Source organism: Trichoplusia ni, chromosome 2, assembly GCF_003590095.1.
Source record: "Trichoplusia ni isolate ovarian cell line Hi5 chromosome 2, tn1, whole genome shotgun sequence".
In the NCBI taxonomy this organism is placed as follows: domain Eukaryota; kingdom Metazoa; phylum Arthropoda; class Insecta; order Lepidoptera; family Noctuidae; genus Trichoplusia; species Trichoplusia ni.
In genome coordinates this window covers 15,339,359-15,352,836 of record NC_039479.1, presented here as the reverse complement: position 1 = coordinate 15,352,836, position 13,478 = coordinate 15,339,359, and the positions used below count along the sequence as shown (strand labels likewise).

The window sequence follows — 13,478 nt, the reverse complement described above, 5'->3', positions numbered from 1 at the left end:
ATTCGTTTAATTTAGCTGCCTGATATATCGGATAGGGTCAGTATGACAATCTTCAGAGTCGGGGGCTGGCCCTGAAGCCGGTCATCCACTCATATGGGCGATTGATGATCGCACCATAACATTAATACAGGCACATTATCTTATATAATTAACTAAGACAAAAATATAAACTAGATGTTTGTTAACTAAATAACAAAACTACATCGAAATTCTCTGAGCCAAAAATCATGCTAAAAACAATTGCATATGAAATGACAGACCGGAAAGAAAAATATAAACCTGCTTAATGTCTATGACAAGTGACACGAGAATGTCACTGTCACTTTCGACATTCACTATCTCACCAATAATGTCAAATCTATTAAACATGAAGTAAAAGTATCACATTTAAATACTTATAATAAACTAAAAAAAAAAACATAAAAAAAATGAATTTCTTTAACCTGAGTAAATTAGCTACAACTTTGAATTTCGGAAGTTACGGGAGATTTTTGGAATGCCGAACTGCTACAACGAAAACAATAATAACAGCTGATGGGAAGGATGTTCCTAAAAGGAAAAACTATGAAAACAGAATAACTTTGATAAGTCCAGATAGTTCTGTTAGCATTACCGATTTAAAGAATGCACAAAGTATATCTCTAAGGCGTGAATTAAAACTTGTTAAGGTTCAAGATGTTGATTCTAAAACTAGACGACCAGTGTACAAGTGAGTATAAAGCTTCTCTTAAACTAAGAAATTTCATAACCTATAATCATACGCTAAAGGTAATGAATGAAAATAGTTCAGAATACCAATGCAACATGTAAAATTCGTTACAGATTGATGACAAATGCTGAATATCATGCAGAGGAGTTAGCAAAAAGAAAAGAAAAACAGGCCGCTCGTCAGAACAGTTTTATTAAAGGTGAAAAACTTTTGACCTTATCCTCAAGGATAGGGCAGCATGACCTGATGACTGGTGTCAAGAAAATGTTGAAACTGTTGGAAAAGCATTATGAAGTTAGAGTAGTAATTGCAGGAGATGATTCTGAAGCCTCAGTCAAATCTGTAAGTTTTTCAGTTTTCTTGTTTAAATAGAATCTGGTAAGAAAGAGATGATGATGAGATTGATGATTGCAGTTTTAAGTGGTATTTCATTTTTGGTTTGGTTTTCTAGAGACAAAAAGACACTAAGTATGATTGTTCACATTTTGACATACCTAAACTTACCTACCTTCTTGTCTATGAAATATTACTAAATATGTAACTTTCTTATGTTTATTTATTCAAGTTTCAATAATTTAGAATACTAACGTAACTCCATTACTTTTTTCAGGAGAAAATTTACTCTGTGATAGAGAATGAAGTTAAATCAGTCAGTAAGGTGGTCCAGAAGAGATTAAAGGGTAACAGTCTAAGATTTCAATTATTACCAATAAAAGAAACCAGTCCTCAAGGCTACAATAGTGATAGATCTCAAGGGTCTAATGCTGATAGTACTCAACCCCCGCTTAACGATAGTCCTAAAAACCAGAATAATGATAAAAAGCCACTGTGACTAGTGGCTTTTGTAGTAGTCCTAATGACAGTAAAATATACACTTTGGAATAAATATTACTTCAATAAAAAAGATGGTGACCCTGTAAAGTATTCAAAACCAGTAAGTAATGAATTTAATGGCTTTTGAGAGTTGTTGTGCTGTTACTACAGATACTGTCTGTCTGCATAATATAAAAAAATATATATAGACATGATACTTTAGTTTCAATAATTCGGGCTAGTACCTCATACAGTATGTGTACCTTCTAGCCCTGATTTAGAGCTTCATCAGTGGAATGCTAACACAATTAAAAATGTTCCTAATGTTGAAATAGATTTTTGAATTGTGTTACAAGATTATATATCCGAATTTGGTTGTGTCAGAACTCTCAAGAGCACATTTCTTTTATATTTACTACTTTCAAAACTAGTTATTACATGTCAGTTATCATTATCTGTATGTGTTTGAGTAGGTTTAAAAGAAAATGCTTCATAGATGCGTGTCTGCCCGTGTTATGGTCAATGGACATTTCCTATGTGACCTGGGTAAGACTTGCAATAAATAACTGGTATTTATGTTGAAATTATATTTTTAATGTGCTGATATAAAATCAGTGACCCCTGGTGTTGAAAAAAAAATGTAATAATGATTTTGATAATAACAATGTATTATCATTTAAGTTGTATTTGTGAATATCGAGTGATAATGTATCTGTTTATCAAAACATTAGATTTTCTTTTAGTTCATCAAGTTCAGTATCTGCTGATGTGCTGTTTAATGTAATGTAAGGCCGAGGTCGCACATACGGCGATAGCGACGTAGCGGCGACGCGAAGGACAAATAAATTTTGATTGTCGTCTCTGCACTGCGGTCGCCGACATATGTTTATGTGAGTTTGTTTCATCTAAATCGCCGTCGTATGTTACTCGCCGTACCAGTGTGGCCCCGTCACAACGCATTTTATCAAAGGTTTTTAACCCACTGATTGTTAATTCTTTTAAATTTTAGAAAATACTATTAAAAATTTGTTATTGCGTGTAAATAGTTTTAGCTAATAATATACACATTTTTTTTATCCATGGAATTGTACCTACTGTAAATACTACTTTAACTTGATAAAATGAAAGCCTTTTTAGATATAAATGTCATTTTTAATACAGCATCCATCTAGTCAGTCAGTTCAGTCACGGTAGAACCATGCGTAAAGTACACAAGTCTTGCTTGATCGGCTTCTCTCAATATGTTGTGTAGACCACTCACAAACAGACTTGTCTATCGTTACACAAGTCTCCACTCTGAACTTAGAACTACCTTAAGTCTAAATACATACGTTTTCTAACATAAGGAGATACATTCAACTATACAGTATGCTGACATAACTAAAATTCATAAATTAATGATTTATTTTTATCAGTTGGAGTTATCACAGATGTCTTAGAGATCGTTAATTCTTAAATGGTAGGAGATTTATTGGTAGCGTATAGGTACACATCTTAGACAATAATAAATTATTAATTGGGTGTCTATTATGGCGAATGTTAATTTTATTGCAAATCTAACTATACATTATTTAACAACTATTAAATATTTTCCTCTTTATTTGTCCACTTCAATATCGTATCTCGGTTTCGCGTAATTCTATTAAATAAAAAGAGTTTCCAAGTCCTAATAAAAAAATCTACTTAAATACTTGTTTAGTAAATGGACAAGAAAAAAGGAAAAAAATGGTAAATCAATAATAGAATACAGAAATTTAATTTAAAATTGCAAATGAAAATTATGCCTTCATTATTCTATTGTATACGGCGATATAATACACAATGCTAGTAATAAACATTAGCAGAGAAGTAGCATCCTAAAATAAAGGTATACTTGTGATCTACTTAGAGATTAAGAAAGCGTTCGAAAAGAAGAACACTTGAATAATAGTCGTTCTTAATCTAATAGACACTGCAATAGGAAAAATACTTAACAAATCGCTACATATATTAATGAACACTAAAACATTGTACCTACCACGTCTTGTACATTCGTACACTGAGTCGCTTCGTGTGTTATTCACATTGCTGGTAATGGCGTCGTCAACCGTTGTGTACAACCATAGGTTTTATTAGGTGTAAACGACATATGCGTACTGGTCCCGGCCGGCTGTCAAGGCGTCAGTGTTGAGGGTCCGGCCCCACGTGATTAGAGGCGATACGGTTCCCACCACGGGAGCAGCGCGTGCTGCACTTTTTACGAGGTCCTGCACCAAAAGAAATGTCTCATAAGATAAAAAACAATTGGTATCGTACAGTACTGATCGATCTTATCTTTAAAGAGAAAAAGGTTTTTTGTGCCTGCTTCGTAAAGGCGCCTAAGTATTTTTACATCAGCAACTACATTTTTCATCTGATTATTTATGTGTATTAAAGTACTAAAAGCATTATAATAGTACTAAAGTACACCAAAAGTCAAATCCAGCGGCTACACAAGAAATAATATAAAATGAAAAAAACTCTGTACAGGATAATTTGGTCTTTGGTTTTAAAAAAGCATACTTTTAACGTGCTATCTGTGTTTTTCCTATAGTTGATTTTCTTATGTATATATGTTATTAACGTACAACAACCTAGTTCCTGTCTAAACAGGCCAATATTTTAGATCTAAGATTCCAAAGTTCAAACCCAAATAACAATAATGATTTTCCTTCTTTTCCCGATCACCAAGGATCAAACATTGGCACCCACTAAATGTTCGTATGATCGTGCATGAGAGATGGCCAGATTCACATGAAAAAAAGACACCAACTGTCTCTATGATGGAATATGACATGCGTCATCATAATGATTGTAAATTAGCACCGCCAATTACCTACATGGTATTACGTCGGAACCTTCGTTTCTAAACATAGATTATGATGATGTACATAATAATTTATTTAATTGAAAACAGTTAGTATAAAGCAATTAAATTTAACATAACATTTATAGGTAGGTATTAGTTATGCAACGAGTTGTGCAATCAAAGCAAACGTCTCAGACATGAGACTAGGTAAGTACTTGAGACTAGGTAGGCATCAATCACATGCCAGATAATTCCACTTGAACCTTTTATGATGAAATACGTATGTAGATTAATCTTATATTGATTAATCGACTAGTTAGTCATTAGTGTGTGAAAAATTAATAAACATGCAGGAAGCATTAGTATGAGGGTTAGTTAATCGTCGCCACAATATTCTCATTGTTTGTTTTTACTAAAATAAAAAATAATTTTGTATCAATAAAATTTCGTAATAAATTTAATAGTTATTAACTGAATTCAGATTTGGTTCCTTTTCGGACGAAAATGCGTCTATTCTGTTTTGCACTCGAAATATGCATGGCAATGCATGCTTAATTCTAGAAAACTTGTAGATTTTCTGTCTTATAATTTGGTTTGAAAAAGAGAATAAAGTGGCGGCGAAGGACAGACACACCATGTTACCCATGAGGGAGGATCGCCGCCGGCCCGAGCGGCGCTTGCGCCTGCACCAGCAACGGCGGCCTCTCGCCCTCGCGCGCCCGTACCCGCGGCTCCGCGCCCCCGCCCCCCCTTCGCTGCCTACCGCCGCTGGCGCCGCTGCCGCCGCCGCTGCACCCTTCGACTCTGTAGCGCCCTGCTCCGCTGATCTGTCCGCTATTATGTGCGCCCCCATCTCCTCCAGTGGTGATTCTGTACTGTTGATGACAACAATTAATTAATATTTTTTTACGATAAAACTGCGTTAAGTGTATGCTGCATGGTGGTATAACTTTTCGTTGGTTTAAGTTTTATGAGAGATTTCGGGTGGAAATTTTGATTTCAAAGTTGACCACATATGTCATCATTTGAAAGGATCACAATTGTTTAATAACTATTACATATATACTTATGAAGGATAGGCTTAACTTACTAGGCACTTATGGAGCAGTATTCGCTAAGCTGCTCCCACGTACATCCGTGAGTGCAACATTCGTCAGCTATACCTCTGCGTACCTGTCGTCTTCTTCTCACCAAAGAGCCTGGTTGTTCCACTACTGAAACCAAATGAGTTAAAGCATAAAGCACCATATTTTATTTAGTATTTAATCTTTAAATTGATCGTGTGTTTTATGTGATCGTAAGCGTTTTTCCCACGAGTTCGGGTCAACGAGTTACATGAGTATTTGACTCGTGTAACCTGTTAACCCTGTACCCAAACTGATAAAAAACACAAACAAGATAAATAAATACAGATATAGGTATAAATTTGGCATATTGTTTTTATGATAGGCAAGCGTGATAGCCACAAGTCCGCTTGAATCAAAACACTTTGTAATCAAATAAAAATATCTATGCTTAATGTTACTTTTTATGAATTAAATTTTAATTATTGGTAATTGAGATGATATGTTATCGTAGCTAAAGAATATCTGTGCCTTACATGTCGCTTCTGATTTTATATGTTATTATAGATACCCAGCTATTGAAATATAGAAAATACAATATAGAAGTCTACCTGTCGGGGTAGACAACTGCTTTATCACTAGTAATGTGAGAAAAACTATTTTAAAAGTTGCTTATAATTAATTAAACATTTCTAAGAACATTCTTAGACGATAGGACTATCGTAAGGTCAAGATTATTATTATTTATTATTATATATTTATCTTTAAACAAAAAGGTAGGTAACTTATTAACTAAGCCCCACAAAACCGTTGCAATGGTTTGACTGTGGGGTCGATGAGTCTCTAGACATAGTTACTATCTTACTTAAATGTACTTATAACTAAATATATATAATAAAAACATAAATGAGTTACACACATGTGCACTACATACACACAGACACACATACATACATACATATATATGCGTGCATATACATATATACATACATACACACATTAACATACAGTACACATATGTACGACTCATAATATTTCTATATAATATTATTTTTGGTTAATTCGTAGGTACCTACTCGTATAATATGGTGCCATTTATTTTTATGTCTCAGATTGAATTCTATATGACCTCTCATAAATTGTTATTGAATGTTGTAAGCGATAACGTAAGAGATTAAATCTGTTACTTTGCGGATATTACGCGTCCTAGGCTCTGTCTATAAGGTCACTCTTTTGTAAGGGCGTAAAAAGTAACTTAAAAACTAGACTTCTAGAACTCTTGTTACCTATTTGGTTACTTGCTTTTAGGCACACTAGAATAATTTACACAGGTGAAATTAAGTAGGTACCTAAGACGTTATTAACGTTAAACGGAAAAGTTGAGGGTAGGTAGGTTGGGGATATTATTCAATTACCTGTGGGTGTATCCCATGGGCTGTTGTAAGCGTGGCAGACTCTGCTCATGATCTCGCTGAGTTGTCTTCCGCAGAACTTGAGTGTGGGAGAACTAGCCGCCTCTACTCTGCTGTCTAGGAGCACTGCTGCCGCCAACACGGCTAATTGCACTGCCTTGTTTACTAGCATATTTACTAATCTGGAAAAGTCAAACAATGATCCCTTTTATTTTAAGTCTTCCAAATCATTTGCTTAGACTGATATTGAATAGTGAATGTGCGTAACTTGAGGAGGTTTTCTGCTTTTATAGTTGAGGGCTAACGTGTAATTCGACACCGGCGCCGCCCAGTTGATACCAGATACGCATCTCTCCAAGGAGTTTTCATTTCCTAAATGCATTACTAAATAGTCTTTGCGGTGAAATGCACATTTATCAATTGATATTATGAAATGGCAGATTGTAGAGCCGATACAGTAAATGCAATGTTATATGAATAAGTGCTCTTGGGTAGTCTTGTTAAGTTCAAATGTTAAGTTACTGATATACATCATTAATTAAATTCACGATGTTTACTAATGATGCAGTTCGATGTGTAAATATTTAATTTTGTATTTTTTGCCGCTTAAATAATCTCATTGGACCGCATTTGGGTGCACAGGTACGAGTATATTAACCGCCTACCTAAATAAAGCTGCAAGTTTTGAATAATATGTCGAGCTATTGCTATGTGATTATCCGACAATTTGTTCAGAATCGTACAATGATGTTAATACATAATATATGTAGGGGAAGGTCGGGTAAGACGGGGACCTTAAGGTATTTCATAAATAAAACCCATCTTTTTTAATTGCACAACGTAGGAACTTTTATTAATTAAATAATCAGTCTTTCTTCTTTTAATAACAATCAGTCAAAACAAAAAAAAATAAGTTCTTCTCATAAAAATATAAACTTTTAAAAAATAACTGAATCACCCCATCTTACCCCACCTATAGGGTAAGATGGGGTATACCCCTGGGGTAAGATGGGGTATAGACTATTTAAGCGCCGTCATCTTCACAAACCGGGCAGATATGTTCAGCTTCGTCATCGCTGTCTTCCACTCCTGCACAGACACAATGCGCTCACTTGCCTCAAGTACGATAAGTGATACAAGTATGATAATCGGAATACAAGCCGCGACAGTATAGACATTCTGTATCTTCTTCTTCTGTGCCTTTTCGCTTTTTCGGTTTTTCAAGTTCTCTTTATTGTTATTTTTGTCATTTACTTTTTGTTTGTTACATGTGGTTTTAGTTTCTACCTATTTTAGTTTTCCTCTCATTCTTTTTTATATAGAAAAGCAGTAATAATAGCTGCTTTTCCCCTTCTTCGAACTTGTCTTGGTCTTTTTTCGGCGAATCGCGAATAAGGCATTAACTTTTTCGGGCTAACCAGATGGAATGCATCATTATCTATATAATCATTTACTGTTGCCTGCTTGAGACATGAGGTTGAAGCAGTTGGTGGAGGTGGAGAGTTTGCTAAATGATTTACGGCGGTGTAGCCATTTAAGCATCAGGAAATGACAACATTACTGTTTTTGGAACTGTACTATAAAAAAATAGTTAATGTTGAATGCAATCTCAATACAAACTGAATAACAACTCAGCGGATAAGATCGGGTACCTACCCCGTCTTGCCCCACATAAGTGTCCCATCTTTCCCAAACTGGACTTAAAAGTTGTATTGAATTTTTAGAGGTTATAAATCAAAAGAAACCGGCATGAATTAATGAGTTTACAATAGTAAAATAAATACAAATTAACAAAAGAAATATGTCACACATTATGTTTATCATACATTATAACAGTCATGCACTTTATATGCTTCAATAATTAGATAAAACCACTTCAAATTTTAAAAATGTACTTACCATGAAGAATCGTGCGCTCCTTCGAACAAACTTTTTGCGACTCTAACAAGTACTGATAAATACGACTAGATGGCGTCAAAATAACTTTTCAATTAATACTGTATTATATATTTTTGGAGGGTCCCCATCTTACCTCGCTACCCCGTCTTACCCCACCTTCCCATACTTAGGAAAAATGATGTTGCTAACAGAAGCCGTACGACCCCTTATTATGGTTTAACGTAAACATGTGCGTGTGATTCACGGAACACTGTTTGGTATAAGATATTTAAAAGTTTATACCGCAATAGGTATATCAAATATTATTTATATAGCATTGAAATGAACTGAGTAATGATGATGATTTCACTTCACCTTCCCCGTTCATAAAAATGCAAATCAGCCACTTCCTCTTATAAATTGTCGTTCTGAGAGTGTACTAGGGTGGGTGCTACATCACCTACATCGTTTTGTCCATCGTAGTGTAATGAGTGTTTGTACAAATAACGCATCGAGGACAATTCTATTTATAGAATGTACTTACGAAGCAACGTGAGAGTGAAGTACTGAGTGCCTCCTACCCAGTGTAGGAATGACAGTGCAACCACTTAACCAAATCTACATAGTAATATTGATGTGCACATGTACGTAGAGCCATAAGCGTGTACGAGTACCGAGTACGCTCGCCTGTAGTCTGATCACTCTCGATATCTGTGGCAATGTAGAGTGCAAGACCATTTTAGAGTCGTCTTATTGGTAATCTGACTATGTAGCTGTGAGTTATTTAATCTCAAGTTTGCTACGGAGAAGTTGTTGTAGCAGTCCTTCATATCAGCATGCCTTTTGTTTGGTATTTCCAAAGCATTTTTATTTAGGATTGTGTGGTGTTGATGTCATTTAGTTGTTAAGACTTTGAGACCGCAATACTCGTAGCTACAGAGTGTGATGATCGCGTCCAGTCGCGCTCGCCACTCGCGCTGTCGGCCGCGGGCCGCGGGCACTGCGGCGCGCGTCGGCGTCGCTCCAACGGCACGATGAGCCTCGTGCTCGTGCACTCGATTGAATAATTACTTGAATCTCTGATTGTATCTGTAGCCTTGCTCCTGCTTTAATGTTGTTCTATAACAGACTATTTTACTACGACGTTTGCTATGCTAATTCCCGCTTTTCTATTGTCAATTCATATTCTTCTTATGTATACTTTTGAGTTAATATACTTTCTAGTAGGTATCATATGGCATGGATTAGAATTGATTAGATTATCGTTAGACTCAAAGGTCACGTAATAGTGCCACTTACTAGGTAAGGTCATTTATAAAATAGATAGTATGGGTATGGACGTTCTTCAGTAAATTTAATGCTAGTAAATAAGACACGTTCTGAATAATTTTATTAATAACTGAACTTAAATGTTTGACATGACGTGTATTTGTCTAGCCGGTATAGAGCTGTTTTACATGTTTCAGGAAGTCGACCATTTAGATTTGTGGATTCTGTTAATAAATGATATTTGAAAACTGACATAAGTGATTACGTGTTACGCGTTTTATGTTTTTACTTACATAAAGCGAGATATAAACACGAGGATGCAGGTCGTTTGGTTCGCTAGATTTAAGATTATTGCGAATAGGTCGTGTTGTATATTATTATGTAATTAGCGGTGTCTAGTTGGATTCTAACCGGTATTCGTACCTGGCCAGTAATGCTAAACGGTATTTGTACCGCCGGCATAAGCGGTTATCACATGCAAACTTATTTAAATTTAATTTAGAGGAAAATTATAGTAGTTTTTTATGACCCACCTTAAAATTAATATTAATTTAAAATCATGTTGTTTTACATTTATCGAGTGTAGACCCTCACTCTCTTTAAGTTTAAATCTCCTTGTTATATTGTGATAAGCTGATTATCGTTTTGTTAAAATAATTAGTACTAAAAAAAGGAAAGGACTCTTGAAATATAATTTTCTTATTTCAAAAGATTTCGATAATAGTCATTAAAGTTAATTATCTTAAAACAAAAGAATAAGTAGTAACTCTACATTACATAAAAGGCGAGTTAACAAAACATTTCATACTTAGTTTAGGAAGGACTGAAGTATCATTTCTTGTTTATCATTTAGCAATCGCGAGTGTCTAGTGATTAGGTAAGCGTGTCCGTCTCTTAGCAACGAGACACGGTAGACGTCGGCACATGGCAGCAGACGATAGGTAACAAAAGATAATTGAAGAGTTTGCGGGGTCAAGTGTATTGTCGGCTTGCCCAATTGGTGAGACGAGTCGGTCACTGGCTTTGCACCGATATCGTCCCGAACACTATAATTATTATATAACTAGAATACAGGTCAGTTATAGACGGGCGACTCTACTTGTCATATTGGTTAAATTTTGCAAAATTTACCCCCTAATTATTGTTTTAGTTACATAATAAGTAGTTGATTTTTAGTCATTCGGCATCGAAAAGAGGAATGGCGTTGATGCGTGAATTATAGAGTCTGTTTTGTAGTTATACTCTAAACAAAGTACAATACGCTCCTCAACTGCTATTTGGAGATGTATGGTTTCATTCAACATCTCCTTTACTTGTCCTTTCGCAGAACACAGACAAAACAGGTCGTATTTAAGTGTGTTTATGAGTCAGGTGGGAGCTAAGGTGCGTCTACTGCCCGACATTCGTAGTCACGTTTCATCTCGAGTCAATACAATCGTCCGTAGTCCGTACTATAGTTACATCAACAAATAGAATGATAGTAGTGTCATGAAAAAATCATTAGAGGGGTGGCGTAGTATGTACGCATGTGACAGGTCCGTAGTGACCGCTTTCGACCTCAATTTAAACGTTGACCTGGTAAAGTTCAAACACCTAGGTGGCCGTACGACAAGATATACTTAACAACAATACGTTTATCGTCAGCCATCTTTGTTTGTATGAATTTGATCTTGATATTGAACTGCATAATCGATCAATCGGTGATGGAATACGTTCCTGTTTAAACGTTTCACAAATTTCTATACCTCCTTAAGGGATAAGTCATAAAAACTGAGTTATGTGTCTGAGCGGCAGGTTGAGCGACGAGCTGCAATAAAAAGCCTGGCAGTAAACGTGAAACTCGCTGGATTCGTCCACTTCTTAGAATTCCTATCGCGAATGGTTTCTAATTGTAACTACCTTACGACGTGCGAGGCAAGGCATATGAGCATGCCATTAAAACTGTAAGATTCTGACTTATCATTACAAGAGATAAAGTTGGATCCGCATCGCGTGTTTTAAAATATCAGCTTGTATTAATTAACTGGCGGTAAATTGACCATTAAATCTTTGTTGGCGCTTATTATTATGAGATAAGATTTTTTTGGTTTGTTATGATAATGTAAAATAACTTTAAAATTACATAATATAATCAATACATTGGTATATTTTACATTTAAACGGGTGACTGAAAATTTTACTAATCTGACTATTATGTAGTAGATTTTTGTGGGCACTATGTACTGATTTTTGCGTCTACATTTGTAATAAATACTTTAATGTTTTGCAGAGGTAATGAGTCAGGTGATAGTTATGGTCCATAGTTCCATCGATGATTTCTACGCACTGTTAAAAGTACACCAATCTCTAAGCGGCTCACTATGCGTGTCTTGTTGATAATACACCCGTATTTCATCGGATCGTATCTAGATAATGATAACTAAGTTGATATAGGTGTCGTGATAATCGTAGGTCAGGACCAATGCTTGAAGGCAGAGAGAAATAAACACTAGATAGTACTAATAAACACTAGCACAGTTAATGCAAAATGAAAAATAAATAGGAAACATGGAAAAAGATGATTAAAACATAAACAATCGATGCTCACTTCATCACTTTTTTACTGAGTGGTTTTTTTACAATATTAAATTAAAGATTGTGTAATTCAAGTTATAAATGATAATGGATGGAATTTAAGGGGTAGAGCTAACCATTATGAATTTACTCAGACTATGTACTAGGTGTACATTGAAAGATGTGATTATGAAAATTTTGAACAACGATGGTAATGTGCGTAAAATGACAAATAGCTTTTAGGTATATCTTCTTGTATGATATGCAATTAAATGAACTATAGTGTTACCAGGTGTTACATTATCTAGAACTAAGCTATTATTTATGAGGGCTAATGACGAATGCTCATGGTTAAATATGCGCCAGCTTACATAAAATTATAGTAAACTTATGTGCTATTTGTAAAATGTTTATGCATCACTTGTGAGAGTTGTTACAATGTTGCTAAAACTTGCTTAGTTAGATAGTATTTCTAGAATCGTTTGATGCCAGGAATGGAAAAGGCATATGTCGGCAGATGTAATGGTAGTACTCAGGAATGACTTACTTTGTGTTGGTGACTATGATCCGCTTGTTGACTGTTGTTGTTTGTGTAGTAGTATTGTGTCACTTGACGGCGTGGTCGGTAGCGCCGGGCTGCCGCGGTGACCGTGTGAGGTGCGAGGTGCGAGGTCGCGGAGTGCACACTACGCGCGTCGTGCACCGGCGCTGCTGTGGTCGCGCTGGCGAGTCGCCGCGTGCGCCGCGCGCGCTTATTATACGCAGACGGAGATGGGCGGCGCGCGCGCACCCGCCACGCCCCGCGCCGCGCGCCGCCCGCCCGTCGCCCGTCGCCCGCGCCACCACTCACCCCTGATTCCGCAATAAAAACATTTATGACCTCTCTTTAAAGTGATGACTCCAAGTCATTGACCATGTGTACGATCTTTGATGTTTATGTGCCAAAGAAGGCG

At 36.0% G+C, this 13,478-nt stretch overlaps 2 protein-coding genes across 3 annotated transcripts; one reads left to right on the top strand and one right to left on the bottom strand.

Annotated features, from left to right (window-relative positions):
• The first annotated feature begins 311 nt into the window (after positions 1 to 311).
• Positions 312 to 2,596, top strand: LOC113508388. Its single transcript, XM_026891390.1, has 3 exons — positions 312 to 709; positions 823 to 1,051; positions 1,320 to 2,596. Exons 1-3 carry the CDS (start codon positions 429 to 431, stop codon positions 1,539 to 1,541), a joined length of 732 nt encoding a protein of 243 aa, XP_026747191.1. The 5' UTR covers positions 312 to 428; the 3' UTR covers positions 1,542 to 2,596.
• Positions 2,597 to 2,652: 56 nt separating this feature from the next.
• Positions 2,653 to 13,309, bottom strand: LOC113508389 (insulin-like growth factor II). 2 transcript variants are annotated; one of them, XM_026891391.1, is made up of 5 exons: positions 13,073 to 13,309; positions 6,829 to 7,007; positions 5,440 to 5,560; positions 4,984 to 5,224; positions 2,653 to 3,768 (listed from the first exon to the last, which is right to left on the bottom strand). In XM_026891391.1, exons 2-5 carry the CDS (start codon positions 6,995 to 6,997, stop codon positions 3,634 to 3,636), a joined length of 666 nt encoding a protein of 221 aa, XP_026747192.1. In that variant the 5' UTR covers positions 6,998 to 7,007; positions 13,073 to 13,309; the 3' UTR covers positions 2,653 to 3,633. The 2 variants fall into 2 exon arrangements, with proteins under 2 accessions (XP_026747192.1, XP_026747193.1); XM_026891392.1 differs by having other exon boundaries at positions 5,113 to 5,224; positions 5,440 to 5,563; positions 13,073 to 13,299.
• Positions 13,310 to 13,478: the final 169 nt, after the last annotated feature.